Genomic DNA, 20,438 nt, shown 5'->3' with positions numbered 1-20,438 from the left:
CCAACTAAGAAAAGTGCACTGGAACGCCTATCAAAGTGGAACATCCCACCGTCGAAGTGGAACCTCCTGCTATCGAACTGGGGGGTGATCGACCTACCCCCACTTCACCAAGTAGGAGCTAGTACAGTTCAGGTAGGATAGGTCCCACAGCCCATTGCTTTGGATGGGCTCTGGAACGCACCATACGTCACCTTAGAGCTCTTCAGGTGAACTGGCTCAGAACCCAGGAGGAGGTGACTCACCAGGTAGGAGCTGTAGCCATCGTTGACCGACTCCACCGATTGGCCCGAGTTGTTAAAGTAGACGTTGGGGCGTTGGTGGTTGTTGGTTTCAAAGGAGGAGCCTGAGGAGGAAGTAAAACCATATTGAAACACACTGATTGGTCAAGCACGCTATTCAGCGGGCTGTTTTTTGTGTAACGAAGGCCGCTTCTATAAAAACCAGACCGTTGCTATGGATGCTGTTCCACCGGGATTTGTTTTCAGCAGAAGCAATACACTCATTTTAAAATCAATAAAATATTTCTTCCTTTGTTACATTTTGTACGATTATTGATTTCTTTAGTTAGTAGCCATGTAATAAGTGGGATAATGTATCATTATTGGTCATTATTGCAAAATAAACGATATTTCTAAAATTATAAAACAATCTCTTTGTTTTTTACTCTTGTATCGTACTGCCATGTTGCCGTGTTTGGCAAAGTTCCCTATGCATTATCCATGGTATATACGCCTTCATCCCTGGTATACACACCATTATCCATCGTATCTATACCATGGATGATACACCATTATTATACCATATATACAATGGTATACATCCCATTATCCATGGTATGTAAACCATTATCCCTGGTATGTAAACCATTATCCCTGGTATGTAAACCACTATCCCTGGTATCATCCTCATCTCTGCGTTACCTCGGTGCAGCCTGACGTTCTCCACGGCGGGCAGCGTGTTCCGCCGCGGTATCACCGACACGCCGTTGGCCGGCGCCTCCCCGTTCTGGCTGCCCGCCGACTTCGGGCTCCCCCACTGGCTGTCGGACCCCTGGCTGGGCTTGGGGGGCCGCGGCGGCGGCGGGGCCGCCACGCACGACGACGACTCGGAGCTGGACGGCGTCAGCGAGTTGTGGTTCTTGTCGAAGGCGCGCGGGATCTGGTAGAAGGAGCCCGGCGTGGTGGGCAGGTCGTAGTTGTCCGAGGCCCGCTCGCCGTGCGCCGACGGCCCCGCGGCGGCCGGGGCGTTGCAGGGCGTCTTGAAGGTGTACACCTCCTCCTCCTCCTCGTCGTCCTCGTCGCGCTCCAGGTCCAGCGCGGTGGCGTCCGAGCCGTAGCTGCGCGGCAGCACGTAGCAGGCCTCCTCCGCCGCGGGGTCGTGGAGGTGGTGGTGGTGCGCGGCCAGGTGGGGCTTGCCCGGCTTGGGCAGGCTGTAGAAGCCCTGCAGGTGGGCCCCGCTGCCGTTCAGACAGTGGGACAGGCCGTGGGACAGCTTCTGCACCGCAGAGTCGCTGCTCATGAACAGGCTGCTGCGCGTGGACTGGGAGAAGCTGGCGCTCCTGGGGACACACACGGAAGCACACACACACACACACACACACACACACACGGAAGCACACACACACGGAAACACACACACACACACACACACACACACACACACACACACACACACACACACACACACACACACGATGGAGGAGGTCGTTTAGCACAGCGATTCCCAAACAAAACGAACATCACATACACAACATTACATCAAATATGAATTAATGATTGCTGCTGATCGATATAGTTAAGACCAGAAATAGATGTAATCCATTTTAAACACTTAGGCCACTACAATATTAATGATAACAATGCTAAATGATGATAGTATTAGTTCAAAAAGAAAACATTTTTGGTTTGGTGTCGTTAAAGTAATCCTGGGGGAATACAAGCCTAAGAAAAGGTGTCACTTGTATCAAAGTGACGTACAGTGAATTCAGATACAGGTCATCAACCTCTTAAACTCGAGGTTCCCCAGATTTGGGAAGGCCGGGATCACTCTCGCAGCAAAAGGCATCATGTAGAAATAGTCATACTGCACATCAAATTAGAAACTCTGCTACAAGCACATATAAGTCATTTTTACACACACCAAACACAACTCAAACACCAAGCATATTAATATTAGACAATTAAAAATAGGCTGGAGCTTAAGAGGTTAAGGAGCAGGTAGAGTTTAGGGTATCTTGCTCAAGGATGCCTATTGGTTGGTTTTTGAGGTTGGGGGTCAAACCCAGTATTTTCAGCTGGCAGTCAACCACCTCAAACCACTACACCATCCGGCCGCCTCCCCACTCACATCACACACACATACACCCACAAACGGAATACACCGGTCTTATATCTTTCCGCTAAGTCTACCAGTTTCTTCTCAGACGGAGCAGCTTGCATCTGCTACCAATGTCCCTGGCAGCGTCTCTTCAGCACGCCTTTGGACAAAAGCCTCTACAACCCTCTAATATTATGTCCCCTGTTGCTTCTTTGTTGTATCTTGATGCAAATTGTATATTTTTGTGTTGTGTTTTTTACTGACTGCAGACTCTAGCACTGACGAAAAAAAATACAAACAAAAACACCAAACTCTACAGCTTCCGATGCATCTCTTCATATCTGATTGCTTTTAGTCAACCTGATTGTGGAGCACTTACATTTGTAGTCGTGCCGATATTGATTGTGTGCTTTGATGCTTCTCAACCACTCTTGTGTAAGTCACTTTGGATTAAAGGGTCTGTTAAATAAAACAAACCTAAATGCATGTTTTGGCATATTGGATGCAACTCACAAAGTGGCCACTAGAGTTCACTGTAGAGCTACTGTAGTTCTCCGTTTTAGGTTGAACCCGACGCCCAACTGCCACACCATTATATCACTGGAACCATGTCATAATATTATTATAATGAACGATTTTCACATAACCACGCTGAAGGATAGAGGCCCACTAAGTTGGAAGGGTTATAATATTATTATCCTTTCCCACAGTCTCACATCCTGGCATAGCCTAAGTTAGCCTAGTTTAGCCTGAGTAAGCCCTGGACAGCCTGAGTCAGCCTGAATAAACCTAAAGCTGTGTAGGTTAGTGTGCGCTAGGCTGGTTTAAACTGAGTTAGCTTGGGCTAGCCTGGGTAAGCATGAGCTAGATTAAGTAAGGCTGCACTCACGTGTCACCCTGAGCAACCCGAGCTAACCTCAATAAGCCTGAGATGGCCTTGCCTAGCTCGGGTTGGCCTGGGCTAGACTTACATTGCCTTGGCTAGTCTGAGCTAGCCTGGGAAATGGCAGAGTTATTCAGTTTCCTCTTGACGGGACCTTGACCTTGAGTGCCAAGTACAGCGACCACCGGCGGCTTAGACATTAGAAGGTAGTTAGCATAGAAGACGCCTGCAATGGTTAGCCACGGTGGAGACTGGATGCCCTTTAGATAGGCATTACAAAAACAAGTCACGACACCACATCCATGCAACAAAGGCTGAAGACATTCAGTTTCGATATACATCACCTAGCTCTGTTACGCGTGACGGCAGTTACCGTTAGCGTTCTATGTCACAGAGACAGGTTTTGGCGTCGGCTCTGACGTCTACTCACGACCCATAATAATGAATCAATAACTCATGCACATCATCCCGGTTCGCGGTCATCATGGTGTCCCAGGGAGACATTACCCCATAACGCAGTGCTAGGTTTGCAGCAACAGGAAGACCCATCCGGACTACTACACTCTCTCAACCACCACCGTCTCCCCCAACACCACCCCTACTGCAACCAACACCGCCCCTACTGCAACCAACACCGCCCCTACTCCTCCACCAACAGCTCCACCTGCCAACCCTTCTCGCCGTCTAAAATGGCAGAGATTTGATCGGCACGGCCGAGTATTCATTTAGTTAAGTGAAGTGTTATTCTGTGCCACCTGTGATGAATAAGTCTGGGCACCCCTACCGCTCGCCGCCCACGGCCCCGTCCACCACAACCAGTAGAGGGACATCACCGCCGTCCCTGTCCGCATAAAGGGACGGATGATGCGCGGCCGATTTCCTGCCGGGCCCAGCCGCTAGATTTATGTGTACGTGTCTGGGAGGGGGAGAGTGGTGGACCGCTCGCCTAGGCTGGGTCTATCCCCGCAGGGCTGATAGATTGCAGTCTCCCGCCTCATTGATCATCTATGCCTGCATAGCATTATTAAAGCTGCGCAGAATCCCAGGCCCTGCCTCATAATGGAAAAGTACAGCGATGGCTTGGGATATGATATGAATATAAATAGTACAGATAGGGAGTGCAGCCACACAGGCCAGTGTTTATGCGTTTACATAAATATATACATGTATGTGTAACGCTAAGTGAAGGTGGGATCAGTATGGGTTTTTTAAGCGATTTTCTGAGAATATGCCTGAATAATAATCAATAAAAAAGGATCAGCAGCTTCACCACAATCACACAAACACACACACATACACAAAGAGACAGGTGCTCACACAAACACAAATATAGACAAGTGTACGCACAAACACAAAAAAAGACACACGTACACACAGATAAAAAAAAGAAAGAGCAAACAACACACAGCGTGGGTGCTTCCTGGACTCTGTGGTTCATCAGCCCCCAATCACACACAAACACACACACACACACACAACCACCCACCAACCCACGGGCTCCTGAGGAAGAGCTGTAAGCCTGTCAGTTGACCTGTGTCACGGAGACCACAGGAAACACACACACACACACACACAGAGACACACACACAGGACGCCCAAGCTCTCGCGGTGTGTGTGTGTGTGTGTGTGTGTGTGTGTGTGTGTGTGTGTGTGTGTGTGTGTGTGTGTGTGTGTGTGTGTGTGTGTGTGTGTGTGTGTGTGTGTGTGTGTGTGTGTGCGCGTGCGCGCGCGCGCGCTGGTGTGTGTCTGTGTGTCTGTGTGTGTGTGTGTCGGGGGGGGGGGGGCTTTGGGTCTCGACCCTTACCTCGCGCTCTCGGACTTCCTGCTCATGCACTGGTGTAGCAGGAGGTAGTCCTGGGGTGCGCTGTTGGACAGCGAGCCGTGGTGGGCGTGGCGTAGCGGCACGTCGAAGGTGAAGAGCACGGGCTGCGAGGAGTGGACGGGCGCCGACGGCTTGCGCTCGCTCAGCGGCGCCGACGACGAGGCGGCGGTCGAGTTCTGGAGGTCCGAGGTCCGAGGCGTGTGGGCCGAGCGACCGTCTGGACGGACAGAGAGACACAGAGACAGAGAGACACAGAGGCCGAGAGGCCGTGAGACCGAGACAGAGACAGAGACAGAGAGAGAGAGAGAGAGAGAGAGAGAGAGAGAGAGAGAGAGAGAGAGAGAGAGAGAGAGAGAGAGAGAGAGAGAGAGAGAGAGAGAGAGAGAGAGACACACACACAGACAGAGAGAGTTAGTATAATATCTGATATGTATATATATTTTGTGTTGAACGTTTTATACTTTGACCTCTTTGTTTTTCACCTGCTTTGACAATGTAAATTGTTTATTTCAAATGCCAATAAAGCTTTTTGAATTTGAATTTGAGTGAGAGAGAGAGAGACGGACACACAAACTCTCTCAGAGACAGAGACAGAGACAGAGACAGAGACAGAGAGATAATTAAAACACTTTGAGAAACAAGCTAGAACCAAACAACCAGTTTGATTTTAACCAACAGCCTAGCTAGTGCTAACAGTGAAGAGATAAGATGCGATAACATGGTAGCCTGCTTTATCAATCCCAGACAGGACATATGGGTAAATTTGTACCAACTACTAACATTTAGCATGCGCTCAGCTTTAGTAGCGCGAGGCGCACAAGTTCACTACGGTTAAAACAATGCACAGACAAAGAAAGAAGTTGGGTTCAAAATGATTTACATTCCTATAGGGCAGCCGAGGCACAAAAAAAGGTGCGGCAGCTTTTTGGCGAAGGTGTTCGCCTACCCAGCCGATGGGTACCGGGTTCGATCCCCAGTGTCGCAGTCAGTCTACCAGGAGGCGTCCTTGAGGGAGACGCCCTAACCTCTACCTGCTCCTTATCAACATGTATCTGAATTCAATGCAAGTCCCTTCGGAACAAACACGAATTAATTACTACAATGAATAAATGAGGAGGAGATGGAGGAAGAGGAGGAGGAGGAGGAGGAGGAGGAGAAGGAGGCCATATGTGTCCTCGCTACTTCTCGGTCTCCGCTAGGTGTTAAAAAAAGCTCACTAAGAGGCCATAAAGCCTACTAAACGGCAGCCATTTTCTTGTCCGGATCAATGCAGACAAAGAGGGCTACGCTATAAGCCTCAACATGCACAGAGTCTGGCTGTTCAGACCCTGGTTCAGATGCACTCCCGGTTGCCCTCCAAACTCAATCAATATCAGTTTGATGGATCCGTCTCACGTCCCGTGAGACGGATCCATCAAACTGATATTGATTGAGTTTGCAACAAACAATCCTTCTGTTGCTTTTTAGCTTAAAAGCATAAATTAGCCCAAGCAGCACGTGGTCAGACCCCAAGGACATACAACCCCCCCCCACACACACACACACACAACACACACACACACACACTGAGCAGGATCACAACACAGCCCCACCCCCACACCTGACCTCATCTGACCATCTGATCTCATCACGGGTGACGGTGCTGATGAACTGAACAACAAGGGCAGTGCTATCCTCACCCACTGTTGGACTTGAAGAAGGTTTCATGTTATTGCCGGCCCCTTAATGGGTTTTCTTCTTTTTTTTTTTCCTCTGGATGCTACCGGAGTATTGGTCAACCGTCTCTATGACGTTTATGCTAAAGTTGTCTGTAGCTCTCTCTATATGTGTGTAACGTCTCCACTACTGCATCACTAAAAAACATTCTCCCCGTCTCTGTGGCCTTAATGCGTGGTAAGCGTTATGGTCACAGCGACAGTGAGAATTATATTAATAGATATTAGCTGAAATTGTACAGTTTGCATTGCTATTTGTCTCTATGACTACAATGCTAGCTGCATCTGACTATAAAACTGTCTCTATTCATCTCCGACTATAACGCCAACTCTCAATATCTCTGTGACTATAATGCTAACTGTCTCTGCGTCTCTATGAAAATAATGCTAACTGTCTTTTTACATCTCTGTCTATAATGCTTACTATCTCTGTGTCTCTATGAAAATAATGCTAACTGTCTCTTTACATCTCTGTCTATAAGGCCAACTATCTCTGTGTCTCTATGAATATCAAGCGAACTGTCTCTATACATCTCTGACCATAAGGCCAACTGTATTTCTTTCTCTCTGACTGAAATGCTGTCTCTTTACAGATCTGACTCCATTGCTTATTGTCTCTGTGACGCCGTAATGAATTCTTAACGCTGAGCGTCTTAACACTGCGCTCTTCCTCGCGGGGCTCCACAGAGCAGATACCGATCAGGACGAGGAGGAACGAGGAGGAAGAGGAGGGCGAGGGAGCGCTTGGCAGGGGGCCAACGAGGAGATGCATGGCGAGGCAGTGGGCGGCGCCCTCCTCCTCCATCCTGCTGCACTACGACGCCGCTCGGTGTGGGCGAGGGAGAGAGCAGCAGCTACCGACTGAGGGAGAGAGACACGCCGCTCTCTCAGTGCTGCGTGTGAAGCCGCCTGCATTTAACACCGTGGTAGCGGCTGTACGGGTAGAAGGGAAAAAACGAGCAATCAACTTTCATTTTGGCTGTCAAAGATTGAGTTTAACCCTTCAGAACAGACTACTGGTTTATTGCTTTTTAAACGCAAAACACTGTACGGTTATAATCATGTAATTCAGGGGTGGGTCGGGGGAATGGCATCTTGCTCAGGGTAGCAAACAACTAGACTGAGGATAAAGGGGAATCTTTTGACTATTCTTTTTTCAGGGACTACGAGCAGTCTGATCATAGGAGATTAATTAGACCTATACCATGTGGTGTGTGTGTGTGTGTGTGTGTGTGTGTGTGTGTGTGTGTGTGTGTGTGTGTGTGTGTGTGTGTGTGTGTGTGTGTGTGTGTGTGTGTGTGTGTGTGTGTGTGTGTGTGTGTGTGTGAGCAGTTGACCTGGGGGGGGGGGGGGGGGGGGGGGGCTTGATGAATGAGGTCATCTCCAGGCCTGAGGGGTGAGGCCACAGTGCCAGGATCTACAAGTTCACTGAGATCAGAGAAACACACACACACACACACACACACACACACACACACACACACACACACACACACACACACACACACACACACACACACACACACACACACACACACACACACACACACACACACACACACACACACACACACACACACCACCACCTCCACCACCACCTCCCCCCCCCACCATCACCGGCCTAATAACCCACAATCCCCTCATTGTCTGGAGGGCTCGCCACCATCCTGAGGCTGGCTAGCTGTTAGCAGCTCATCTGTGCCCAGAGAGCTCTGTAGTGGCCAGCAGTGGGGGGGGGGCTGCAGGCGCTGCGGTGCACTAGCGTGGGTAGGGAGGGATACATATCGATCTGTTCTGTGTGCGTGTGAGTGTTTTGGCCCTGCCCCGGTGAAAGCACAGCAGCCGAACGGAAACAAACGCACCCTCAAAACAACACGCAGCCACCGTGGTGGAGAGTGTGCCGGAGCCACAAAACAGTGTGTGTGTGTGTGTGTGTGTGTGTGTGTGTGTGTGTGTGTGTGTGTGTGTGTGTGTGTGTGTGTGTGTGTGTGTGTGTGTGTGTGTGTGTGTGTGTGTGTGTGTGTGTGTGTGTGTGTGTGTGTGTGCGCGCGCGTGTGCGCGTGTGTTGTGCTTGTAAATGTCTGTCCCTCTTTGTGTCTCTCTGTGCGCGTGTGTTTGTATGTGTGTGGGTTGTGCTTGTGTAAATGTATGTCTATGTCTGTCTATCTGTCTGCGTATGTGTGTGAGTGTGTGTGTGTATAGTTACGGCTCGCCCCGGACGCGAACAGCTGATCTTAACCTGATCCTGTACAACTCGAGAGTAACCACCATGACATGCAAACCAACGACCAAAATAAGAAAAACACACACATACACAAATACTGTACAAACACCATCACTATGCATAAACAACTCCATTTTTCTTCCCCTCATACAATTCCCAGTGTTGGCTTGTTCAATTTAAGCGAAAAAATTGCATAAGAGAACATTGATTCGTCGCAGTAAAATCGTAATTCGTAAGACTTGTCACGTTAAAGAGGTAATCCCATTTCAGCCACACAGTTCTCATGGTCTCATGTGAATACCGGCACTATTTACGGTCAGAGACACGATTTAGCGGATACCGAAGTATAAAAACAAATGGTGTGCAAATGTAAAACGTTAAAAAGCTTTCAGGGCAGAATTTCACGGTAGAGGGACGATTGCGAACCGAAAGGCCGGGCTGGAGAACCAAGCTCCCGGCTGGTCGAGGAAGACATATGGCTATTGTGGGTCAAACTACGACTCGGGTCATATGCAATTTCCCAATTAGGTGCTGTAATACATCACCTACTGCCTCATCCGCTCGCAGGGACTAATCTAATAGAAGATGGCCGCCGATCCCAAGAGGACAGAATTAGAAGGCGAGCGGATCACGGCGCACAAGGAGACCTTTGTGGAAGTCCTCCCAGCCGTTCTCAAGTTAGACCGGGACATAGGATAACACAATCAGAACCATCCGGCGCAAAAATAGACCCAACTGAAAATAACACAGACCGAACCGAAACACAATCTGGGGGAATCATCTGGGGAGTTTTTTTTTTCCATCCCAAAATCGACCAAACTAAAGATTTTTTTTTTTTTGATATCGTCCCTGAAAAGAAAGATACGTAGCGGAAATGGCCACACAAACCGACTGCTGGCACGCTTCGTGCTTGGCCTAAGAAAAAAAAATGCAATTCCATTAATGGTTCCATAAGAGATTACATTTAGAAATATAGCCGGTGGGTAGAGACAGCTAAAGTGTTTTGTGTAAATTAACTTCTGAATATGTCTTGTGATGTATTAAGAGATGGATTTAGTGATTAAATACCCCCTACCCCGCGAGCACCCTCCCGGCAGAACCACACACCCTGAACATCAGGGGCCAGAGCCTCCGTTATAGTGGATCATAAATATGAAGGATTTTGCTAATTTAATGAAAAAATTAGAGATGGAATAAAAGGCAGTGTTAAATACCGCCTTCTGAGATGTAGCATTGTTCATTTGTCATCGGTGAACTACTGTAAACTCCACGGGAGAAGCAACGCACCCCTAAGTAGCAAAACAAAAAGTAGTAAAACTGTCAAAATAAAACATTACGACAGTGAAATAGCGTGGGAAAGTCTAAACACAAAATGTATGCTTTTTTCCATACACTGAACAGTAAATCCCAACAGACTGACCCCACACACTCTGAGTCTCTCTGTGGCTCAACTGAGACAGCTCACCAAGATCAGGTCATCCTTTTCCTCTGCAAACTTAGAATAGGTCCTCCATGCTTTCATCTCTTCATGACTTAACTGTTGCAATGCCATTTAGTCTCGTATCAGCTGGCAAAACATCCCCAAACTGCAATTAACTGCAAACACGTACTAAGAGTCTAAGTCATCACATTACACCAATTATTGCTGCCCTCCCTGGTTACCTGTGTGCTTTAGAATGGATTTTAAGATTATACTTTTGATTTGAAGCCAACTGTGGAACTCCCAATGTCCCAATGGGACATTGTCCTCCTTTAAATCTCTTCTTTTATCGCCTGGCTTTTCTTAGCTGATGGTACTTGCTATAACTAATGATGTTATTTTATTTGTCGTCGTTTTGTGGAACCTGTCAGTTTTTACTTCCTGTCAGGTTTTGCAGTTCTGCAAACACCGTACAGCAAACACATATTTTCTTGACACAGACATGGTGTAGGGGGTGGGGGGAGGAGTTGTAATAGTGGGACCAGTGTGGGTTGGAGGGAGGGGGGCTGGGTGGCGTCACATGATGCTAATGGCCCCATTGACCTACAGAAGTGGAGCTGTTTTGGTGCCTATAGCTGTGACATGTAAAATGTATTATTTATTTTTTACATCTTGTTCGTCTATCAGTACCGCCTTCCTATCATTGTAGCTATAAAGAGCTCACTATCACCTTAATATCATTATTGTAATAATCATCTAATGGAGCAATACTATCCCTATCATTATCATGGAAACAATCACTACAACTATCATCATCACAATCATCATCACTATCATCATCATTATCATATCCTATCACTATCATTGTCGATATCTGCATTACAACCAGTTTGATTTTCCATTTTTTTATCAAAATCGTTATCACTATCATTATCGCGATTAATAATGTTATTACTAACACTATCCCCATCTTGGCTATTATCCATATCACCATCATTATCACTATCAGTATCACCATTGTGACTGTTATTACTAACACTATCATTATCACAATCATTATCATTATCACCATTATGACTGTTATTACTATAATTATCCCCATCACAGCTATTATCCCTATCACTATCACTATCACCATTATGAATGTTATACTAAGACTATCATTATCCCCATCACGACTATTACCGCCATCACGATCACTATCGTTATCCAACCATCTCTGGCCGTCCAGGGGAAACAGGATAAAATGGCGCCCTTGCCTCCCTACTGCAGCAGAGTTCTTAAGGAGACGAGGCTGGTTGTGCATGGGGGGAAAACAGGAGCGATGCAGAGAGCAAGGGGCCGGAGAGGCAGGTCGCCCCCCTCTCTGGTCACATGACTCTGCAGGCTCCACGGTGTCATGTGATCCCCCTGCCCTGCACTGCAATGCTACATCAATAGGCCAAACGCTGAGCGATCACTCACCTCTTAGCCCAGCGCACCATCCCTGGCCTCCAATCAGAGCCCGGCTGTGATGCATGACATCATCTTTCATCATTATTACCATGATCATTAGGGCTATCATCATCATCATCATCATCATCATCAGAGAAGAAGGATGTACAGACGTCATTTTTCCAATGAAAAATAAATGAGAATGGTCTGAATGCAAATCCTTTGAGAATGAGGGAGCATGGATTTAACTGATGAATTCAAAAACGTTTTTTTCTCCTCTCTATTTCTAACAGGAAAGAGACAACGACATACCTAGAACAGACCAGGGCCAAAGCCCGCAGACGGCCAAGTAACCCAGACAATCACACACATCGCACCCAGAGTCTTGTGCTCCCTCCAGCAGCAGTCAGGGGGGAATTTACTGCTTAATACCTACGGACAAACGCCAGGCTTTGAAGCCGGCTTCCAAGCAGACGCCGCTACGCACCGACCAGACACGTGGCAGGGAACCAGTTTGTGGATATATACACAATATCTCATATCCGTCCTCTGTGTGCAAGGATAAGGATGAAGGGAGATAGCCGGGACATTAGCGGAAATAGTGATTTCTTTAAAACCCGCATCTGCCCGGATATTTGGAAGGGAACGAACACGGGCGCCGCCAACCGCACGCTGCTTGGCATGCACAGCACTGCAGACATAGAAGCTGTATTGGGGCTGCTGGGGAAATTGCTCAATGGTGCTTGAAGATAATCTCACCCGGTACGATTGGGACTGCTTCAGAGCTGGGTGACGCCTTGCACTTCATATAGATAATCTGATTTGAAACAAAGACTTTTTTTTTTTTTTTACGACATGACAGCTTAAACATTGTCCTATGGTCTGAAGGAATGCAGTATAATCTAGGGTACACCCAGAACTAATTTAATGATTGATTAAAGACTCCACTATTGGACACCTGCTCGTTAAACTTCAACACATTTTGGGTCAAAATATATTATATTTATTCACTCGAGGTGCAGATCTACACACAATCATTTGCCTTTCTTCTCTGGGGATACTGCAGACCATCAAACCCGCAACCTTTCCAGGGAGATAATACAGCATTCTGTAAGTGACTGTAAAAAATGAATGACCAGAAGGGTTTATGGTCAATTTGTTAGAGTGAAATGCGGTTCCGACTGGCCGAAGTGGTCAGCTGGTAGGCTGGCAGGTTTCCACGGCAGCAGTCGTTGTTGTAGAACTGTCAATCTGTTATCTTGTGACTCAATTTACGTACGGCCGGGTGGTCTGTTAATGAGAGTAGATGGTACGCATGCTCACGCATAGCACGCGCACGTCAACAGGCCTCGTTAGCTCACAGTGTATATGCCATATGCGTAACAAGCGGTACGATTTATATTGAATGTACTTTGAAGAGAAGCTAGCTGGCTTCAAAGGAAATATATGTAGTGGAAAAAGTATGCCAAATATGCGAAGTTAGTTTATATAGGCAAATTATTGTTTGATAAACAATACTTTTTCAGCCATTACTATGTATTAATACATGTTTTTAGGAGATATCATCATCCTAAGTGACTTGAATACAGACAAATTAAACTATGGAAGTGTTGGGCATCTTTTTCAGGGACGCCTACAAATAAATGACCACATAAGGGGATCCAAACAAGAACCTTTTGGCTGAGAGATGAAATCCCAGCCGAAAGGTACCGTCCTGTTCCTCCTGTTAAATAAATGAAGGGCTATGAATGTAAACTGAAAGCTGGAAGCAGGGGTGATTCCGAAGACGCTGACCACAAATGCTGATAGACATTTATGGAGGGTATAAATACCTGCGCTTACGTCAAGCACGCTTCCTGGAAATAAATCTGGGTAGTTGACATAAAGTAAAAACCAAACATCATAACATTTAGTTTTGCATTGGATTCTTCCCAACCGTAGGAAGAAACTCCCAAGGAAATCTTGTGAGTTTGATTCTAGACCTGAATCATTTGTACAAGAGACGGTAATTTGCATGAGCAACCCTTATTTCTCTCGATTATGTTGAGATTAAATCTCCTTCCACGAAAACGAAAGTGCTGAGGTTGATTCCTCAAGCCGCCGACTTCTTAGGAACACAAGATTGATGGGAACTCATGCTTAAGCCACCAAAACCAAAGAGATGAGTAGCTCGGGTGTGGGGGAGAGAGGCTCAAACTAAAGGAAGGAACATCAGAAATCAGTCAAAACAAGACTGCTGACGCGACCATCCCTCCCTCCCTCTCTGATCCCCCCCCCCCCGTCATCTCCCCCTCTCCTCCCTCCCAGAGCAGACTACCCGCGTCTAGCGGTTCAAACAGAGCATCGGGCAGAACAGAACAAAGCAGGAGATTGACGAGAGAATGGTCCATTCATTAGCTGCTTGTTGCTCGGGGGCGGGTCTCCTCTGGTACAGACTCCCTCTCTCTGGACCCCCGGACCAGAGAGAGGCCCTCCCCGCCGCCACCAGCACCAGCACCAACACCCACACCAGCTGATAACAACAGCACTCCCCTCCCGTTAACAGCACTGCGGGTACCAAGCGGGCAGATCTGTGCGGGGCAATCACATCGGCCGAGTGACTAGTTACATATCCTAAGTGCTGTCCAATTACTCTCGACGAGTCCTGTACTACTGTGTGTAATTAGCAGATCAATGAGCCCCTCTCTTGGAGCATGTCACAGCCCCCCTTTAAAGTCGCAACGTGTAAGATTGAGCCCCCTCCCAGTCAGTAGGCGGGAGACTTTCCGATTTAAAAAAAGGGAATAACAGTGTTCTGTCCGCTCTTACTGCCCTATGAAACGGTGTGACGCAAGCTAGCGTCGAACGGCTGTGTGGGCGGAATTGAGGAGGGTTTGAGGAGTGTCAATAGAAAGATTATTGTAAACAATGAGAAAAGGGACGGGCAGGCCAGCATTTTGTATTAGAAGACTATCAGTTAGCCTATAGGATCTGATTATATTGATAACATTATTGAAATAAACTATCGATCAGCATCGATTATGGATATATCCAGGTTATTTTATGCTACGACTTAGTTCAAATGGTACATAATGCGACTCTAAGTTCTGTACAAATAACCCATGTTCTTTATCTGTTGATGTTGTTCAAAGTTCTTTCCTGAGTGGAATAGGCATATTTCTACTTAAGATCACAACACACACATTGTGATTCCCCCGCTTGTGAGGACCGGAATAGCGGTGGGCCGTCTTTAATGACTTTGATGTACGTTACAGTTTTTAGTTTTTTTCCGCTCTAACAAAATGTCCCCACAGTTTCCCCTTTCCAAAGCCAGACCGGGATGGATGGACGTCGCCGGGGCAACCATGAGTGCTGTTATGGGATACAGGGCAACGAGTCCTTCCCAGACGGTTCACTGGGGGCGGAAACCCAACCTCGCCGTCTCAAGAAGTGTCGTTATTTCAACAAAAAATCAATTCCTATGAAGGGCACTCTGCTAGGGGAACAGCCAGACGAGGCAAAACAAGGCCACAGGGAACATTTAATTGTTTTATGTTCGTGTGTGTTTGGAAGAAGTAAAATTGGAATTAAACGCAGAGAATAACATCTACGATGGAATGCTGAGGTTGAGGCCATAATGTTTAAAACAATTTCCCTCCTGTTGTGACAAATGTATGAATAGTACAAAGACATCATGTTTATGTTCAGACATGAGGATTTGCAATTGGGAAAAGTAATAAATCAAACCGATAAAATATCAGACTTCCTAAAGTCGGACGATTTGTCTTTGTGTAAAATAATAAAACTACGTGGAGGAGCAGCAGACAGGGAAAGGGAGTTTGTGTGTGTGTGTGTGTGTGTGTGTGTGTGTGTGTGTGTGTGTGTGTGTGTGTGTGTGTGTGTGTGTGTGTGTGTGTGTGTGTGTGTGTGTGTCAGAACGAGGGAAAGACACAAAAGGGAGTCAGGGGAAACAGGGAGAAAAAGGCAGATAAACAGAAAATAAAATGTTCTTGAGAGATGTGTGACATTTGCATGACTTCAAGCCTCGGGCCACATTCACACCTAGTCTCCAGAGTCCTCTCTCCAGCGTCTAACCCACAACAAGGCTGTCCACCCACAACAAGCGCGCCCCACCCACTGCACTGATGTAGGCCACCTGCCTCCACCAAAAAAACCTCAACCCCCAAACTACTCTTCACTCCAGCTCTCCTGAATGACTGCCAACGCCGCTCCATGCTAGCTAGCACAACGATATAAATAATTTTGAAGATCATTTTACACCTTCTATTCTATTCTGCTCCGTTTCATCACCTCAAACAGAAACATGAAAATATATGTGAAATATAAGCAGCTCTGTCTTAATCCCCTGCCACAATAAAAAGAGTTTAAGCTTTGTTGATCATGTCCGATTCTTTATTGTAATTATCCTATTATATACTTAATATTAAGTCCCTCGTTCCGTGTTTTTTTTTAAGTTTGTATGATGTTTGATTGTAGGTATATTCACATGCCAGTGCAGTGAGTTATTTCTGTGGGAATCCGTTGGAAAGGCCTGAGTAGGGCTTTGATAAGGAAAAGGTACTTCTCACTTATTTGTCATCCGTTTCTTCCCCTAACTTTTATGAGTGACTAAGTTCTCAGGATTGCAGCCTTGGCCTTTCCCCCCCTCAGAAGAGAAGTCGCTCCCACACACTCCTCTGGTGTTCTGTGGAAATCAGGACTCAGCAGGTATTAGCATTGACTGAATAAAAACAAAACCAAAACTGGACATATTTTCCCTGATAAAGACGTTTAAGACCAGAAAGCACCAACCAACTTCCTCACTATATCATGAGAACCAAAATTGCATCAACGTTCTGTATCATAAACTCATACATTTTTACAGATTTTTTGTTATCCATGTTTTTTTTTCTATTATCCACGATAGTTTACAAAATTAGACTGATTAAAAAAGGGAACAGAGTAATTTTTACTTTGTCAGTCCCTGCTTACAGTTTGATTAACTGCTGTTTAATCTTTGAACTTCCACTCACAAATCAACTTTCATTGAAATAACTAAAATACAAACAAATTTCACCAAAGTAGTTTTACAGTCCGACAATGACATCAACTGCTTATTAGCCAAACATTACACATGAGTGGGGTGATATTAAATAAAAAAAATCAACATTATGGACTGAATACCTCCCCTGTGAACGTGATAGAAGCATCGCATCTCTGCCTGTCCCTATAAGACATTCCCATTGCATAAGTCCAGTATTTTGCTGTGAAGGGAGGGATTAATGCTGTGTTAATGTAGCGGCGCAGCTTCGCTAGCCTTACTAGCATTGCTGGCGTCACTAGCTCTTGATTCAGGAATGTATCCCAGCATTCCACAGTGGTTAATCATTCCAACAAAGCTCTGCTGGTCGGGTCCATTTCTCGTGCACACCAAGAGGTTCACGAGGTTTCACAATGGCCGGACGAACCATATAGATAGAGGCTGGTTTGTGCATGTGTATGTGTGTGTGTTTGCGTGCAGCATTTGCAGTGTTTATGTACACTATATGTATGTATTTTTAATTTCCATTTATTTCGGGATGGAGGGAAAGAGAGGGAGAGAGATTGGGAGGGATGGAGGGAGGGATGGAATGATGGAGTATGGGATGGATGGAGAGAGGGAGGGAGGGAGGGTGTGGAAGAGAGGGAGGGAGGGAGATAGGGTGGGGAAGAGAGGGAGGGAGGGAGGGTGGGGAAGAGAGGGAGGGAGGGAGATAGGGTGGGGAAGAGAGGGAGGGAGGGAGAGAGGGAGGGAGGGAGGGTGGGGAAGAGAGGGAGGGAGGGAGGGAGGGAGGGTGGGGAAGAGAGGGAAGGAGGGAGGGAGGGAGGGTGGGGAAGAGAGGGAGGGAGGGAGGGAGGGAGGGTTGGGAAGAGAGGGAGGGAGGGAGGGAGGGAGGGAGGGAGGGAGGGAGGGAGGGAGGGAGGGAGGGAGGGAGGGTGGGGAAGAGAGGGAGGGAGGGGAAGAGAGGGAGGGAGGGAGGGAGAGCGGGAAGGAGGGAGGGAGGGAGGGAGGGAGGGTGGGGAAGAGAGGGAGGGAGGGAGGGAGGGAGGGAGGGAGGGAGGAGGGAGGGAGGGAGGGAGGGAGGATGGGGAAGGGAGGGAGGGGAAGGAGGGAGGGAGGGAGGGAGGGAGGGAGGGAGGGAGGGAGGATGGGGAAGGGAGGGAGGGGAAGGAGGGATGGCGGAAGAGAGGTTTGTTAGGGAGGAAGCGATAGAGGGGATGAGATTGGGGGATGGAGGGAGTGTGTGTAGTCCACTCTCCGGTCCAGTGGCGTGGGCGTGGTGAGGGCTCCACTCCCTGAGTCTCAGGGGCCCTATGGGGCAGAGAGAGGAGGGCCCAGCGAGCAGACTCCCTGGCTGGGGAGGGAGACGGGCAGATGGCCCCCATCAAACCTCATCGGGGCTTAGGTTTCTTTCTGTATGCACTGTGTGTGTGTGTGTGTGTGTGTGTGTGTGTGTGTGTGTGTGTGTGTGTGTGTGTGTGTGTGTGTGTGTGTGTGTGTGTGTGTGTGTGTGTGTGTGTGTGTGTGTGCGTTTTGAGAAACATAGAAAGAGAGAAAGAGAGGGTGAGGGAGAGAGAGAATAGACAGAGAGAAAGAGAGGGTGAGGGAGAGAGAGGATCGACAGAGAGAGAGAGAGAGAGGATAGACAGAGAGACAGAGAGAGAGAGCGAGAAAGAGAGAGAGAAAGAGATAGAGAGAGAGAGAGAGAGAGAGTTAGTGCATGAGAGTGCGTCTGCTTATTGTGTGGACGTCAGCTGGTGAGAGCAGCCTGTCAGTCAGTCAGTAAATCAGCCAATTCTGCACCAAATCTGGCAAGAAATGTCCTGATCCAAAACCGTAATGTCCTCAAAGCTCCAATGCTGCCTTTCTCATAACGAATACATTACTTCAAACGATTATTTGCATTTAATTTATTTTTCGAAAATCAGCACTACAGTGTAATCTATAATTTTATAATTTAATGTCAAAACAACACCATAACCCATCAAAGGAAATTGACTGAATGTGCAGGTATGATCTGAGTTTGTCTACTTGCTGAACCAGAGACACCCAGACACAACAGCAGCAAGCCCCCGGAGAGAGAGAGAGAAACCTTGGTCCACCAATGCCATGCAAATATCTACAATTACATCCAAACAGGGAATACCCCATAGTACAAACATTACCACTCACCACCACACTATGACACAAACACTTCCTGACCACTTCTGCTTTTGTCAACCAACACCTGGACACGCCTCAGACCAAAACAATGTGTCATGTACACGGAAATCATCAACAAAATGGGTTAAAGACTGATTGAAATGGTCTGAGCGTACTCAATATCTAAAAGGTTTCGTCATTAGGTAATGCGACCTATTTTTACTGTCACTGCCTTTACTCAACAGCAATTTTACAGGCATATTTATTCATTCAGCGCTTTGTGATTAAGCATTTACTGTTTAGTTCTGATTATGGTATGGAAGGACCTGGATGACATCTAAATGCTTTCCTGACAACATGTTTGGCATGCGATTTCGTCAAACTTTTTGACCATCTTTTCTTACTCTACTCTGGTCTAGCAGAGTTGGTTACCACGCTGAACGATTGCTGCCACAACATACTTGCATGTCAACATGGTTTCTACAACGAGAAGCAAAACAAGTCTTACTTGATGGCGGCCTTGACTTTAACCCAGCGCTTTAGCAGGGACTCTGGGGTTTGAGATTATGAGTGAAGCCGTTCACTGATTTCAAAAAGAGTCTGTGTGTTACGGGACCACCATTCTGTTCTTATTTTTGAAATTCTGGCAGTTTGTATGAATGTATGTATCTTTTTTAGACTTAAATTTGCGTTTTGGCTCTATTTAATAAAGGCAGTAAAGGTAACAATGGGAAAAGACAGTAGATGAGGCAGTAGAGAAGACAGTGGAGGCGGCAGTAGCAAAAAGGGAAAGAGTAGAAAGCTTTTAGTGGAGAAGCTGGCTATAGGTGTACTTTTAAAAGTGAGTGGTCAACCAAGTGCCCAATCCTCACAAACTGAAACGCTGAAAAAGTGGCCGATATGCAAAATGTTGGGTCTCTCTGATCCCAGCACTCGTAGTCCTCACTCCAAACTTTTTATGAAACTTGGCAGCCACGTTTGTATTAACCAAAACGCTTTCTGTTTTCTTTGTCTTAAACCTGCCTTGTTTGTTCAGGAGACAACAGCGGTGGGACGAAGGGAGACTCTATCTTTAACAAAACAAAGGGGGAGGAGGAAAAAATCAATAACCATTTCGGACATTGCGTCCATTTGGCAGAGATGTTCCTAACCAACTGTCTCAGATTACAGAGCTGGGGAAAGAAACCTCTGAACCCACCGCCTGGCGTATCATGTGGACGGCTCGTCTCACAAATCAGACCTTAGATTAACATCTGGGTCTGATGGTAGACAAGCTCAAATCGGGGTGAACTGGGCGTTTCACTTTCTTTCACTTGAAATGTGTTTGGACCAATCATGTCGCTGGGAGTCGGGATCTGTTTAATCACTTTCCATAAAATGGAAAGTAGAGAGTGAGGTAGAGGTAAAGATAGGAAGGGTAACAGAGAGGTAGAGTTAGGGAGAGCAGTCGAGGTGAAATTAG

General features: G+C 46.9%; 1 protein-coding gene across 1 annotated transcript in view; it reads right to left on the bottom strand.

Moving 5' to 3' along the window:
• The window catches only part of gab2 (GRB2-associated binding protein 2), a 50,775-nt gene that overhangs the window by 7,887 nt on the left and 22,450 nt on the right, over window positions 1-20,438 (bottom strand). Inside the window, 3 exon segments of the mRNA XM_060074179.1 lie at window positions 243-343; window positions 921-1,558; window positions 5,004-5,238. Coding sequence (XP_059930162.1) covers window positions 243-343; window positions 921-1,558; window positions 5,004-5,238 — 974 coding nt within the window.

Source organism: Gadus macrocephalus, chromosome 16 (genome assembly GCF_031168955.1).
Source record: "Gadus macrocephalus chromosome 16, ASM3116895v1".
Taxonomy (NCBI): domain Eukaryota; kingdom Metazoa; phylum Chordata; class Actinopteri; order Gadiformes; family Gadidae; genus Gadus; species Gadus macrocephalus.
The sequence above is the reverse complement of the archived record's forward strand: the minus strand, read 5'-3'. Positions and strand labels throughout refer to the sequence as shown.